Below are 16698 nucleotides of genomic sequence, written 5' to 3'. Positions count from 1 at the left end.
ATTTCACTGAATTATGACAATTAAATGCAATCTCTCTGCAACTGCCTGTTCACAACCTGTTTACTGTAAAGCTGTGGATAAAGCTAAGAAAGAATACTTAGAGATCAAATAAATTATCCATCACTGCAAGTAGCTAAGAAAATGTATATAATTTGGCACCTGGCAGTTGTCTCTGTATATTGTGTTTGTCTCCCCTTAGGAAGTAAAGCTGCTAGTTTATTTGTTTTACAGTACCTTGACCAGTTTTCAAGATAAAATGTCACCCTGTCACCCTATAAGGCCGCTGGGAATTTTTAATGAAAATCATGAAAGAAAAGTTTACTCTCTTAAAAAAATTAACTCAAAAATATATCCTAAAAATTTTATACAATTATATATATATATATATATATAAATAGTGTAGAATAAATGTATCATTCTGTCCATTAAAAGAAAATGACTGCGCAGTTCACAATGTCTGTGATATTTAAATGAGACTTCCAATTTTTTTCCAACGTCACCAAGTCAAAAATCTAACCCTGTAAAATACAGGTACTGGTCTTCAGTCCCCCAGAGAGAAAACTATATTGCTGCCATGTCAGAAGGGAACAAAGGGCAATCCAAAAGCTGACAGGGGGAACAGAGTGACAGCTACCAAAACAAACAAAAACAAAACAGCAACAAAACTCACACACACTCCCCCAAACATAAATACAAAATTGAAAGCCTTCTGTAGCCTTCTTTGTACTTTCTGAAGAACAATTCCCTTGTGAAGCCACTGACTGTAAGGAGAGGCAAAAATCCTCACTGACTTGGCGGCGATGTCTCACCTCATTTCACTCTTTTTATTTTTTTCTTCCCCTTTCCAAACAGACTGAGTGCTGGTCTTCCGAGAATATGATGCTAAACCACTTTTCCTGTAGAGTTTTTAAACTAGGCCTCTGAGAAAGGGCTTGATACAATTCAATGACTGAAGTAATACCTTTGTCCATCTGAGCATTAAATGGCCCATTGAAATACAGCTTAGTTGGAATTTCAGTAAATGGTGCTTTCTAATTTTTTTTTTTAATTATTATTATTATTTCTTTCCCAACAGATTACACCCTGGATCTGAGAATGAAGTTCAATCACTTCTGGTTGCCTCTCAGGTCAGGTCTTTAGCCAGTGTTAATTAAATATAACCCCTTCAGAATACCGGAGATTAAATGAAAGCAACAAACTGGTCTTCTTCATTACTTCATCCCCTCCAAAAAGCTGTAATCTGTTTGAAAGGGCCCTCATTTAAACACACTGGTCTTAACAATAAAAAATTTATTGTGGGTGGGGAGGGGAGAACCATGCTAAATGCCATTTTTTCCAACAGCTAGTAATCACAAAACATTAAGCACCTATTTCCATGCAATATACATGTCTATTGTGTTTAAAGAACACACATGATTAAAGGAAAGTGCTGCAGCAGACAATCTAGGCTATAGCAGCACATACAGCAGAATTTTCAACTTGATAAAGTGAAACTATAAAGAATCAATATATAAGTGAGACAGTTTTCATACCTAATATTCTTCCCTGCAGCTATTAGAAGTTCACATTTTTGTCTCTAGTAGGCATGGACACTAGTATAACTTCAATTTCATGTATTCAGTCATATTTTGTTGTCTGTTCCATACAATTTGACTAGGGCATGAAATTGGAAAGTAGCTGAAATTGTCCTTTTTTTTATCTTAATGACTTTAAATGATAAAAGAGTTTGTGTAAGCTATTTGTTTGCTGGTTTGTAAAAAGTTTCCTGAAGTATTCATAATAATTTTACTATTAAATTAGTCAAAAGCAAGCTTTTTAATACACAGTAATTAGTCTTGTCTTCTGAACATGACTTTACTGTAAATACTCCTCCTTGACTATCCCTTTGTCCCAAGATTCCTTAGAAGAATGCAACCAAGCGATAATTCAGCATTATTGCTGCTTCAGTGCACTAATCGCTTAAAGAGCAGCAAGGACCCTATGTTTACTGCCACAAGGCTCCTCTAGCCTCCCGGCCTAAGGCAGGCTTCCCAGCCCAGCAGCATCCAGATGTCAAGAGGAATATCCAGGTCCTGATGCAGCATGCCGCTTCATTCCAGTATGGCCTAAACATCTGTTTCATCTGCTGGCGTACAACCTGCTGAATACACTGAGACTGCACACAAAGTAGGGACTTGGAAGGTGGGAATGAAACACTGCAGTTGGATAGCTCAGTATACATATCACTAAAAAAATCTATGCAGACACAAAAATTGACACAAAATGCTTGGAACCCCAAAATTGGAGTTGGGTCATTTGTTCTCCAGACTGAAAATGCCAATATCAGGAAGGATGATGTGATAAGAAAAAAAAAAAAAAAACAAAACCAAAAACAACCCTTTCTACACAATTTATGCCTACCACTTTTTCTCCTAATGGGGGAACAGACACATTAGCATCTCATCTTGCTAACTTTACTCTGGTTTAATTCGTTATGGTGTAAGAATGAAGTATTTTGACATAAAGTACAAAATAAGAGAAAGCACAGAAGCACATAACACAAAGTGTTTGTTGAGGTTATAGCAGCTGCTCTTCATTAAAACAAAAAAAAATCCCCCCAAAAAAACAAGAAAAAACCCTCAACTTAATAATAAGATAAACCTAGACATCTCTTACATATTTATAATTTCCTATAGACAGTAACTTAGGAGTTCAAAAACAATACAGATCTTTTGTCTAAAAGATGGGAGTATGTAAACATTGACATTTTATCTTGAGGCATGACAAAAAGAGGAAATATTTTTAGTTGATCGAGATTAAGTTTTGACAAGGAATAAAGGAGTGCTAACTGTTCTCGTCTCTTCCACTTTGTGTACCTATTCTCTTGTATTTTCGTTAGCGACAATAATGGAATCATTGCCTGCTCCCATGCAAATTCTTTGAGTTGTTTATGAAAGGAAGATCAAAGCCCAAACTGAGAGTGCCTCTTTTTTCGCTGTATTTTTTCTCAAGAGGAGGACTTAATGAGAGGCTGTTAAACTTGCAGTCTTGCTCTGTACTTACAGAGCAGGAGCACTCTCACAGTGCAACCTCCCAGCATACCCTTTTCTCTGCCCAGGCCGGGGACATGGCTCAACCCCTGTGTGCCAGGAAACAGGAGCACAGAGGGCAGGAGGGACTAAATACTTCTGTGTCCCACCTCTGCACAGGGTGAGCACCTGAACCCAGAAAAGACGGATCATCCCCCAGACCTTCCATTTAAACTCGCCCACCCTCTGTGAACCTGAACAAGTCACCATTTTCTCTGTGCTCCTCGTGAAATGGATACACTGATGCTGCATTACTGCAGCACTTGAACTAAGTATAGCTGAATACAACCATAAAGTATTCCTAGTAAAGATAAAACATCAGCATTAATAAAATTGCTATTTTAATAAAATATTGCAAATATCAAGAAAAAAAGATTGTAAAGCACAAGCCCTATGGGGAAAGGCTGAGGGAGCTGGGGTTGTTTAGCCTGGAGAAGAGGAGGCTCAGAGGTGACCTCATCACTGTCTATAACTACCTGAAGGGAAGTTATAGCCAGGTGGGGCTGGTCTCTTCTCCCAGGCACTCAGCAATAGGACAAGGGGGCACGGGCTTAAGCTCTGCCAGGGGAAATTTAAATTGGATATCAGAAAAAAATTCTTTACAGAGAGAGTAATCAGGCATTGGAATGGCCTGCCCAGAGAGGTGGTGGATTCACCATCCCTAGAGATTTTTAAATGCAGATTGGACGTGGGCGCTGAGTGCCATGATCTAGTAAATGGACTAGAGTTGGACCAAGGGTTGGACTTGATGATCTTGGAGGTCTTTTCCAACCCAATCGATTCTATGATTCTATGATTCTATCTATAGCCATTTCCTCTGCAGGAGGATAGCAGAAACATCAGTAAAATCTTTCTTTAAAAACAAAGATTTGCATTCCTTCATTTAATGCTGTCACATTACTGATATGCTACTTTTTGATCACAATTCTCCTGCTATTTACCATGCACAGGAAAGAACACAATTGCCTTATCTTTGTGGTTCTCCCAGATTATATATGGTACTACACATCTTGAAATTCACAAAAAAAAAAATCTTTAACTTTTTTATGATTTTACAAAATAACTATGACAAGCACTTCTTAAAACAATTATAGTTTTTATATGGAAGAAGACAGGCAAGTATGCCTGAATACCTTTGGTAAAAAGCCAGTCACAGCAAAGGACAACTGCATTTGCTTGAAAATGTAATTTCAAGTTTCCAATGGATAATGGAAAGAAAACATGTGAAATGTTAAATCTACATGTGATTTTTCCTATGTTTGCTACTATTAGAATTTGTTATTGGCATTTTCTTGGCATAAATTCTACCTCATAATAATTGTGGATAGCACTAAAGTTAACAGACTAACAAGCTCACCCAGGAAAACAAGCAAGGACCAGGTATCATGGCTCCAAAGATACCTGCAAACAAAGGCTCTAGTGTTTTAAACTCCTTCTCTTGTGACCAACAAAAGAGAATAAGCAGTATTTATTTAAACTAAAAATATAACCAGATCTATCAGGAAAACATGAAAATATAACCAGATGGTTGCATCAGAGTGCAGGTTTTTTCATTCACTTTATGCTATCATAATATTACCTTCTCTGGTGACACTTTAAATCAAGTTATTCATAGAAAGAATTTAAAATGTTTTCTCATATTCTTTTAGAAGCTCTTTAAAAAAATCTGGGTTTTGTTCCTTACTGCTAACATAAAGTATTTTTAACAATAAATGTGAGAGGTCTATATGAAAAGCAGTTAACTCACAAATTCAGTTTCACACACTTCATCTGTAGAAATGTGTTCTGCACTAAAGCTAGTGTAAAAAAAAGGAACTGCTTAAAGAGGATCACTGTGATAAGGGAAATAAAATTATCTGATTGAAAAGCAATTAATTACAGTAAGTTTGCTGAAGGGATGATAGCTATCAAAGCTTATAAAATTTTGCATTTCAGAATTTCAGATATTTATTTTTTAAAATGTTAACACATAGATAGGTTTTGTGAGAGAAGTCAGGAATTTCAGTCGGTCTCATGTCAGCAGGATTACAAGGGATTATGAGTAACTGCTTGTTGAGCTGTGTGAAATGAGTTAGTGAATGAGTTTCCTAGTAAGCACATGTCCATGTCACTGCTATGATTGCCAGTAATGTAGACAATCTTAGTTGAAGGGGTCTAAAAACATAATTATTCTCCTAATCCAATAGGGGATTAAACCAATTCAGGACAGAAGATAGTTGTGCAATTGGTGCTTCTAGTGTACACCTTCTACGTTTGTCAACCAGTCAGCAGACAGGAAAATCAAGGCATTAGTAACTAAGAAAGAAGCCAGGACATGGAAAATAAGGGGCAATAAATCTTCTTCATAAGTATTTCATAAAATCTGGCATAAATTGGTGGGTTCATTCACACTCTGACCATCCAGATGGAGAAATTGCCTAATGTAATGATTGCAATATTTCCCTATGTAGAACTGTACAATACAGAACAGAAAAACTGAATGCTCACTACTGCTAAGCATACTGAGAGGCAAAAGCACTACAATGAAATTTCTTCAGGCTCCCATGACAGAATAATGAGACACCATCCCAGCAACAAGTGGGTGCAAGTCAGAAAAAAGGAAGAGTCCCATTTAAACTACCTCTATGCCCATTTCTGAATCCCCACCTTGTCAGAAGATGCCTAGATTTAAGAGCTGAATATTTGAAAGTGCTGCATGGGATTGGAAACTACAATGTTTTCTTACTTTTATAAGAGACACAGTTCATGTGGTAGCTCACATCCATTCTATAATCTTCACTGTAAAAATGGACAGAAGACAGGGACATAATAAATATATACTGGCTCTACTGATCAGGAGAAGCTTTATCAGTCAGCTGGGGTACATCTGGGAAAAAAAGTTACTCAGGTGCATCTCTAGGATCCCATTCAATTATCATACCATTAAAAATAGTTTGTCCCTGTTCAGCCTGCTGTGTTACCTGATAAGTCAACACAGTTTAAATGTATATTATTTAAATGCAGAAAACAGTGAAATGTTTTCTTTGTGAAGCAGAAAACCTGCCCAGCTTACAGGTATTTTAAAGCATTGGAAATAATTGTGCTTTACAGGTCGCTTAGCAGATCGCTTACATTGATCTCTTACTGTATATTTTGAACTTTCATGCATCTTCAAGGAAAATTAAATAATTTCCTTAAAGGAAGTACACACAAAATTATGCAAAGATATTCAAATGGACTTATAAAAATTACATCTAAAAAAGAATTCACATTTGCACCTCAAAAACAGGTAACTGGGAACTCACTATTATAAATTCATTGGAAGCTAATGTATTTCACCACAATTCATCTGAAAATGTGAACTGGGCATACGACTGCCACGCTTCCTGAACCGCAGTGGGTGTGATGATACTTCAGCAACAGTGTTGGGTCCGGATTAAACAGGCCATGAGGCCTGATCTTAGTCCTTCCCTAGGTGTTGAAGACTGCAGCAGAACACATGACCTGTACTGAATGAATTACTGTGGATAGTTCACAGAAGTGTTATTTAATAATGCTGTAAACCAGTTAAAGCTAGTGACTTATTCTGTTTTCTAGTGTGTAGGAGAAATTATTCTCTTCTTTGAGAGGACTTTGCCTCTTTGACTTTTCACTTCTAAAAATGCCAGTGGACCTGACTGAACATTCTCACTATACCTACACCTGAAATACTTTTTCATTTTTCATGCTTAGGTATTTACTATAATTCATGTACATCACCAAAATACACACCCTATTATGATGACTTCACTAGATTTTCTGAATGATTCCTCTAAGTATCAAAAAATCCTGTAATACGGACATTTCAGCATCATGTATTTTCATCTTGTGCACCTTAATATGCTCCTCCCTCCAGTCCCTTTGTCATGAATGCCATGCAAGCCTTCTGGTGTGCCTCCAGCCATATGTAGCCTCCTTGCTGAGTCAAGAATAGGCAGGTGATTCCAATACTTCCTAGTTAGGACATTTTTCTAATTTCTCAATCATATGGATTCTAAAAGCATCACAGATCAAACACATTTTAGACAAGTAGGGCATAGAGGCCATACCATTCCTACTTCATCATTCATAAAGACTCTTCCTCTTGGAGACTGCAATATCTACACACTGGCTTGATGAGTTTTATTAGTTTTATCTCGTCTCCCATCAATTTCCCTTTCTTTCTGAGCTGGGTCAGTGAAAGGGCATATGGTCTTATAGTCAAAGACCCTTGGAAATGAGGCACGTGATGATATCTTTCCAGTCCAGGCATCTTTAAGAGAATCCTTCTGCTGTCTTTGAGCATGGCTTCATGTGTTTGTCTACATTTAGAAGCTCTAATCTAGCACTCTTATTCTTAAAACTCTTAGCATAGATGAAAGGTGAGCTATTAAGTTTTAGTTTTTCTGTAGCAATTAGTCAGGAAGGAATGATGAAATGAATTATATTATTTTCTTTTGTGACCTGACTTAAAAGACTTCTTTTTTTAAATCAGATTCTTGTTAAGTTCCTAAACAACCAAATATGTTAACACCTTCACAGGAAAAAATCGTTCATGTTTATAATTTGTAGCCAAATTAAGCAGCTTGCTCTATGGTTATCAGAAGTGTAATAAAATTCCAGAAACATATTCACTTGCAGCTAGTTCCTGTAAGGCATACACCATATACATTTCTAGAAAGCTTGAAGTATGCCTCACAGTCAGCCTATTCCCCAAAGGGATGCCACAGTTTTAAAAGAGATTTAAAAAACGTGCTTGTCCCCTGACGGCACTCTGTAGTACTGGTGCCTCTGGTGCTCTGTCAGTAAATGCAGCAGTAACTTATTTGCTTCTTACTGGCTTCTGAGTGAATACATACCCCAGGGAAGGAGCTTTGCAAAGCACAATGATTTTAAAATAGAGCCTGGGCTTTCAGTGAGGGGCAGCCAGTGGTTAAAGCAGCAAGAACATCTTGTTGATGCTGGGGGCTCAGCCTCCTCCAGTCACTTGGGCTCTAGCTTCTGCCTTGATATAGACTGAAGAGATGCAGGAAACCTCTTGCAATCTAGGCTATAAGGATGATATCCTTTTAAAACATAGAAGTTTCCTGGTAAGTGCGTTGATGTCTGTGCCATTTATGTTCTTAATGGGAAATTCTCCCTGGAACAGAGCATATGGGCCTGGAAGGCAGCTGTCCTGCTCAGTAAGATCTAAAGGTGCAAAAGGTGGGAATTGTGCCAGGAGCCTGATCCCTAGCTGCCAGATTGAAAACTCTTCCCTCTTGGGAGAGGAGAGCAGGAGCAGGACAGGAGCACTACCAAAGGTGGAGGAGGGATTGGGCATCTAAAGGGAACAGAAAGAGAGAGCTTGTGTCAGGCTGGGTGACAGTCAGGTGGTTAGTGACTTTCTTGCAACGGGGGCAAACACTAGCCCAGGAATGGTCTCAGGCTTACCACTGGCAAGACAAGTACTAGAAATGCTACAGACTATAGGGACAAGCTCTTTTTTAAACATTCCTATACTTTGTTTACTCAATAATGTGGCACTCTTCCACTAAGCAAGAATGAGTGGAACAAAGACATGCCATTTAAAGCAGTTATTGGAGGTACAGGGCATTAAATGGGTGCAAAAAGCATCTCACAGCTTCAGTGCTTCTGTGCCAGGCTGATTACTCTAGCTAGTAGCTTTGTTTGTTTGTCTATCTGTCCCGTTTTACCAGCATGAAGAGAATAAGGAGATTTTCTCTCCTTTTGATCAGGGATGACATTACTGGGGGAGCTAGTAAAATAGTCTTGGGCAAAATTTCATCACAATTGGTATTTTTCTGCGAAAGGTCTCAATTTTGATGGCCTGCCCTTTCCTAATGTAAATCACTTTGGCAGATAATTCAGGACTGAAGATGAGAAGGAGTAGGAGAAGAAATTCGGCAAAGAAAGGAGGTCATATGGTAAAATATTGTCTCAATGACATCATTTTCATTGATACTGCCACTGATATAATTCAATTTGATAACACAGATATTACATACACAGACATAAACATTCAAGTAGGGAAAAGCACAAGTATAACTATTTCATTGATTTTAATTAAATTTTCTTAAGTATTGCAAGGCTGGCATATTTTTAATTTTATTTTCATTAAAGGGCATGCTTGGTCTCTCAGAGCCCTAATAAAATCTTCTTTCGACCTCTTTCCTTTCTTTGCTACAATACAAATTTCAACATAAAAAAAGGACCAAAATATTTGATTTACTACTTCCATATATTGAAATTTACACACACCATCCCCTTAATTTAGACCACTATTCACGGTATCATAATAAGGGACATTCTGTTAAAACATGTCCACCTAGAGCTCAATAGTCTTTGAATGCTAGATAAAATCATTCTATAAGGCTAATGAAGACAGAAACTCTGCCTGTAACAATATTAAGTTTGTTTTCTCTAGTGATTCGAAGAAGTGAGCAATCTGTCAGTAATACATTGAGGGAAATTACTTGTCTTGCAGGAATTCCCGTTGACAGTCACTCACTCACAGTGCTGACCCAAACATCTACCCACTGACAAACAAATTACAGTGTCTAACTTTGAAAAGGTAACTAGCTATTTTTAATTTTGATTGGTCTAACCAAATCTCTTTCACATTTACCCGATTCTCATTCTTAGCTGTAGTAAAAAAAAAAAAAAGAAAAAAAAGAAGAAAAGAAAAGAAAAAAGAAAAGAAAAGAAAAGAAAGAAAAGAAAAGAAAAGAAAAGAAAAGAAAAGAAAAGAAAAGAAAAGAAAAGAAAAGAAAAGAAAAGAAAAGAAAAGAAAAGAAAAGAAAAGAAAAGAAAAGAAAAGAAAAGAAAAGAAAAGAAAAGAAAAGAAAAGAAAAGAAAAGAAAAGAAAAAGGAAAACCCCATGGTTCTTGCATTTCAAAAAATATTATTGCCTACATCCGAGAGTGTTATGTCAGATAAAACTGTTAAACTGTGTCTAACCAACATTAAGACTGGCAGCCCTGCCAGTGACTGACTGGGTGAGTGAACACATTACTGAGACAGCATTGTAGAAATTAATTTTCTTCAATAAAGTGATTTTTAAGGCTCATATATTTCACAATCTAAACATATGTCACTGTTTCATAAACAAAATAAATGGATTAAAATAATACATTACCAATATGCTGACACATGGAGATATTTTAATTAGAAATACTTAAGCTGCGTGATATTTAACTGCTGTATTTGTCGAAGAGGAGCATGCATCATTTAATAAGACATAAGGCAGGTACATCACTTTGCATGATGTGGTACCAGAGTGGGACCAAATCACCTCCAGTGTGAGCTATCACTATCAGATCACATTAGCCCCACTGAAAAATTGCGTTAAGGTTACAACATATAGAGGAAACTCCGTAAGAGCAGCAGTCCACTAAAACAACTTTTTCATTGAAATAATAAGTCACATAGATTCTAGTTCCTGAGAATAATATTTCTTCATAAAGGGCCACGTTTAACAACTTAGCTATTTAAAGGCCATATTTACATGACTGTCGCATTACATTGGCCTCTTTCCTCCACATTCTTCTTGACTTACTTTAAGGACCAGTACTAAAATAGCTGAGGAAAGCAAATGTCAACTATGTCCTGAAATTTATATGTGTGAGAGAATTGGAATAAGTAGAAATGTAATATATTGTTTACTGTACCAAGTGCCCTCCGTTCTCTAAAGGTCAAATGCATTGTAACCTTGGAGTTACAGTTTCTGATTGTTCCCAGGGTTAAATACATTATCAAAATTAATGGTTCAAACCCCTCAACCTTCAGATATATGAGTATTCATGCCTCCATCTGCTGAACTGTTCAACTAAAAATAGCATTCTTTGGCCTTCCCTCTACTAATATTGTGCCCCTGAGGCAGGCTATGCAATGCTTCAGCAGTACACTAGATCTGCACCCAGCAATAAAAAAAAAGGTCATTTAATTTGTCTGCAATTAGACCAGAGTATTGAGGAACAGGATGAAATGGAAAGGCAGAAAAGAAATAGACAAATATGCGTTTAGTTAACTTTTTTTTAAACGGGATTATAAAAACTTCAGATTTCAAGAACACAGCTGCAACTATAGTTAAGACTTGCCAAGGTTCATTAGTGTTATAAGCGATAAATTTTGAAGGACAAATTACACAAATAGTTTGGGGAAAGAGTTATGAACGTAAGCTTTTTTGTTTTGTTTTTTTTTTCCTAGAGTTCACTTTGTTTAGGAACAACTCCAGCTAGCATCATTGTAGTGCTTCCATTTCTATCAACAGTTTATCAGTCGTGGTTGAGAGAGTTGCAACATTTCCTTGTTTTCCACATAGACAACTTTGTAGAAATACGCAAGAATGAAGGCAAATTTTTTTAAAACAATAAAGAGCATATGGTAACATTCCTTGTTTAAAACTAAGGATGTTTGGTGCCACCTCTGCCACCACTGTGACTTCCCAATAACAAGGCTACTGCTGTCAGCAACATGAGATCTGGGAAAACCCATTTCACGATCAAGTTCACTAATTTTGGCAAGATTGCTGGCCACACATGTCTAGAATCAGTTAATACCAGTGCAAACATTTGACAACTTAGGAAAGGATTCATGGAAATGGTAAATGTGAGAAACTGTGTAAAAAGAGGAGCAAAAGGAACATTCTCAACAGGTTTTACAGATCCCACTGATTAATTAAAGCAACATGTTTTTGTTACATACATGCATCAGAACTGTTTCACACACCACTATGCATTCAGGCTACAGGTGTATTTGGTAATATATCTGTAAACTGTTTAGCAGAAGGTTGATTTGTTCAGATTCACTAACAGTTGTGCAAAGCTGCAGTGGTGGACAGAAATAGCTTGGGTTTTCTGATTAGACTATACTTAGAGACTGTACTTTGGCTGAGTTGTTGAGGAAACTGGTGAGATGGGGCTGAACCATCAGTTGGAAGGGTGGAACACAGAGTTTTAAGTCTTTTTGTCAGCAGCACTGTCAATGAAACCCTCATGAGATCAGTATACAGAACAAAAGAAGCTAGCTGATATCCACTCAAAGTGGAGCAAGCCACCAATTCAGGAACATGCTGGTATAAATATATGGAGTTACTATTTTATTTCAGGATACTGAAGGCTACAACTGAGCATTACTGGTATTTACCATGAGCTGATTAATGTGAAGTATTATAAATAGCTTGAATAAGATAGGCAAATCATTAATTACAACTTGCCCACTGGAGAAACATCCTCTGGGTAATAATTGCTATTGTTACATAATGTACCTGGGCATAAAATGCTCCCTGTGCTGTTAGATTCAGAGTTTGCATAGAAGTTTCCCTAACACACAGAAGGATGAGAACACAAATTTGATGCTAGCTCCCACCTGGAGCATGATCATCCCAAAAAAACCCATACGTAGAAAAGAAAAGGAGAAATTACAAGTTTGAAGGAGATAGAATTTCCACTGCAAGTGGATACAGATTACAGAACATAATTTTGGAGATAATAATAATGTCCTGGTAAAGTTGAAATGTTAGAGCTACTGCAAAGCTCTTTCATTTGACATAGCTTTCCCTCTAAACATATATATTAGACATACTCTCATGTAGAAACAAAACCAAACCTGCAGACGGATTAGCTATTTCTCCCACTGGCTGAAAGGAACAGAGATTAGTTCTGTGATCAGTATTTTTAAGCACTTGAGAAATACCCAGATATCATGGCCACAGCATTCATGTAAATAAATAAGTGGGTGGGGTGCATGGAAGAAAGGAAGCAGAATGTACAAAGAAGCAGGAAAGGAAGCATAGATGGAAAAATGAGCTGAAATGCTACACCCCAACAGTCTTCATGACTCATCAAGTGTAACAACAAATTTCTCCAACAAACACACTGAAATAAGTACTCATTCAGGGAATGCTTAGGGAATTGACACAAGAAGAATATTAATAGTAGGATTTGACAATCTGATAAGCAGGTATCAAATGAAGGTTAAGCACTCTATTACTGAAATTCTTATAATCCTGAAACATTAAAGTTTTTGAAATCCCCTAGAGCTTAAATTCAAATAAAAGGGGGGAAACAAACAAACAAAATAAGTCTGTTACCAGAAATATATCGAAATGGAAATTCAGGCCCCTCATGCCTGAATGTTTCCAAATTTACTAGCACCACTTTCTTCACTGGTTGTTTTCTCTCTGATTGTTCTCACCATGTTTAACAATTAGTCTTTCATTTCTGCAGCTTAATGAAATCGCAGTATTGCTGTAGGCTGAGTTAGAGTCTGATGTACAACTATGTGGGTCAAGGTACAAATGGATCATGTAAAAGGAAAGAATCGGGAATGTCTGTGGTTTAGATCCTGTTTGTTTGACAGTTGAACAGTTTTCATCCTTTCCTGCTTTACAGTCTTTTGTAGGCACACTACCTGTTTTAGTGCATTTCAAAGCAGCAAAAATATTCTCTCTATTCACAAAGATGATTTCTGCAGCATATTTTCTCAAGTAAAGCTAATAAGACTTCCACTTCCATAAGTAGTCAAATACAGACTTTCAAAGGATACCTGCTTGCTATTTTTCCTTTTGAGACACTTCTCTTTGGTTTGAAGCCTGTCCGAGGTATAGTCTTAATATCACATTATCATGACCCAAAAGGATTTTTTGGAGATCTTTGCCTGCAGAGTCAGGGTGTTCTCTTTTCAAATTTTGATTGTATGTTAGGTCGGAGCTAAGCTCAAGGCGTCTTTTTTGCCAGCTCTGGACCATCAATGAACAGCAAATTCTAGTCCCATTCTCACTTATCCTAAGTTAATTTAGCAAGAATATCACCATAGGGTAAAGATGACAGGATTTTCAATTTTCTTGATCCCTCTGGAAAATTATATAATTGCAGAAAATAAGCAAAGTAGATATTTGGATATTAACATGGCAATACTATGATACTCTAGGCACAATTTATTCCTACTTCACTTCTGAACTTGACTCTAACCTAACTCAAATAGGGGTTTCAAAGGTTTACTTGCAAATAGTTACATGCATCTTTAATGGCCTTTCCTCTCATGTTCACTGTCACTTTCTTTCCACACATTTTAACTCTGAAAGCTTTTGACTGTTTCTTCATTATTTATGACATTGTTGTGTCGTTGCTGGTGAAATTAAAAACTTCTTGCCACAAGAAGCTAGCTAATAATATGGCACATAAATCTTTCTTTCACAACATTTCATTCTATATGTGCCAAAAATAAATAAATGGCCAAACTAAGGCTCCTGACCATGCTTGGCATCTGATCAGCTTAATGCACAAAAAGGCTGAGATTACCTAAACACAGAAGCTAAAAGAGTTTTCAATTTATTGTATTGTCAGCACCACACTGTCTGGGGAAAAAAAAAAAGGCAACAACAAAAAACCCCAAACCCACAAATTTGCTTGAATATACTGACTGCTCCAATTAAACGTAGGGCATTGCAGCAACAGGGGAGAGACCACATGAAAACTGAAGTACAAAAGGATCTTTGCACTTATCTCCCATCAACTGGTCATATAAATAAAAAAACCCATTAACTGCCAATAAAAAATGCACAGAAAAATGTCTTTCACTCACATTATCAAGGTTGGCTGCACGTTGCTGTATTTGCTGTACTGTAAGTACATAAGGTGTTAATCCTCCTGGGCTGCGCTCAAAAAATTATTTAACATTCAGACTATTATTTAGCATACAGCTGGTTAGCAGTTTTCCCCTAAAATGTTGGCTTCAATCCCACATTTTTTTGTTCTGGCACATACCTGGAGCTGTAAAGGGCTGAGTCCAGAAGCAGCAGCAGCTGCCATTGTTGATGGAATGAACTGCACAGGGTAGTTATCACCTGTCGGGAGAACAATGCGTGCAGGTTCAGACAATGAGCAGAAAATAGCAGCAGACAAGTGCAAACAAGGATCTAGGATTGCCTGTGCTCCACAGCACTCCTCTAAGCCTAAACATCTGCAAAAACAAAAGGCTTCACTGGGCACAGACTTGCCATAACTCCCTTGGAACTTTTTTTGTTAGCAGATAGCTGGTAGGCAAACTGGCAAAACATAAATACCATACTCGAGATTTTCATTTTCAAAAGCAAATGTTCAAATCAAGCGTGTAAGCCTGGGCACAAAATGGGCCTTAACGCCTCAGACACAAAGATAAGATACCCTAGGAAACCCCAGTGGCTCCAGGAGGAAAAAAATTGTTTTCACCACATGTTTCTTAAAACAAAAGAAATTTATCACACAAAAATTTCAGTCCAGTTTAATGCAGGGTGATTTCTTTTCAGTGTCAAGTGGCTCCCAGGAAAGCCACTGAGTTGGCTTAACACGGGTTGAGGTTTCTTATTTTGCTTAGGAGTTCTCTGTCTTGAAACAACTTCTTTAAGGTAATCACAGAGAAAGAAAAATTAATTCACCTTAAAAATAGCTTGAAGTACAATTTTAACTTTCTCTTAGATCTGGAGACTTACTGAAGTTGATAGATTAGACAGATGCTCGGTTACATGAAGATTAGGGGTCTAAAGTTTGTATGTTCTGTTCACTAGAAACTGAGAATGTGTGTCATCTGCATTGAGGGGACAACAAATACTCTAGAAAGAGATAATATTGTTCCAAATCAAGCATTGCAACATTATGTCTTATAGCACCTGTGAGTGTTCACATACACACATCACTCAGTGCCCTTGGGATCCCTAGTCAATGCAAGAGTCAAGGAAGGCTGAAATAATTGAGCTGTGTAATCTTAAATATAAAAATTAATACAATGATGGGTAAGCTACACAGTAAATATGATTTAATGGAATATCACTTTGGCTTAAGCTACTTATTGAAAGTCAGTGTTATGTATGATCTGTAGGCTACATTTTAACAGTCTGTTCCTCTGTACATTTTTGAGATTTACAAAAATCAGTCTCTTTTACACAAACTCTTCCATGCTGAAAGCAGAATACAGCAATAAGGCAAAACACGGAAATCCAATATGATATAATCAGGACATTCCAAGAACTAGATTTTATTTTTGTCAACCCCCTCAAATAAATAACAATAGCTGAAATCTTTGCAGTCATTGAATTCCTTGGAACTCTCCTTTTTTACCACCTGAAGTTCTGCTGTATTCAGCTCAGTTAAAATGTTCAGTTGTTTCACTTTTTAAATAAATTGTACATGTCTAATCCACAAGGTCTCTTTGCATCATATCCATAATACCTCATCAGGCCATTGAGCACAGTATGTGCTTGTACACAGTCCAGTAACAATTGGATTCTGATTGCGTATGGAGCTCTGCTACAATGCATTCACTAACACTATATTGTACTGGTGTCCTATGGAGTAATGTTCAAAATATCTCCTCTTTTTTTCCCCATTTCATGAGGTTGATTTTAGTTTGCAATGATGTTTGGGGTTTTTTCTTTAAAAAAAAAAAAAAAGGCAACAAATCCCCCTAGATTATTTTCTAAAAGTGCTAAATCTGTCTCTTTATGGTTAAATAATTCCACTCATCTCTTTGATATTTATATTAAATTATCTGAATAAATAAGATCCTAATCTAAGTTAAATAATGTTTCTTTGAGAAATATCTTACAACGTTTTTAAAAAAATCACAAAGATGTTGAATTAATGATGCTTTAAAT

The 16698-nt window shown here is 36.9% G+C and overlaps 1 protein-coding gene across 1 annotated transcript in view; it reads right to left on the bottom strand.

Annotated features, from left to right (window-relative positions):
* Positions 1-16698, bottom strand: part of SOX6 (SRY-box transcription factor 6) — a 262705-nt gene that overhangs the window by 76127 nt on the left and 169880 nt on the right. Inside the window, exon 10 of the mRNA XM_071558897.1 lies at positions 14834-14913. Coding sequence (XP_071414998.1) covers positions 14834-14913 — 80 coding nt within the window. The remainder of the gene's footprint in view (positions 1-14833; positions 14914-16698) is intronic.

Source organism: Pithys albifrons, chromosome 6 (assembly GCF_047495875.1).
Source record: "Pithys albifrons albifrons isolate INPA30051 chromosome 6, PitAlb_v1, whole genome shotgun sequence".
Lineage (NCBI taxonomy): Eukaryota > Metazoa > Chordata > Aves > Passeriformes > Thamnophilidae > Pithys > Pithys albifrons.
The sequence above is the reverse complement of the archived record's forward strand: the minus strand, read 5'-3'. Positions and strand labels throughout refer to the sequence as shown.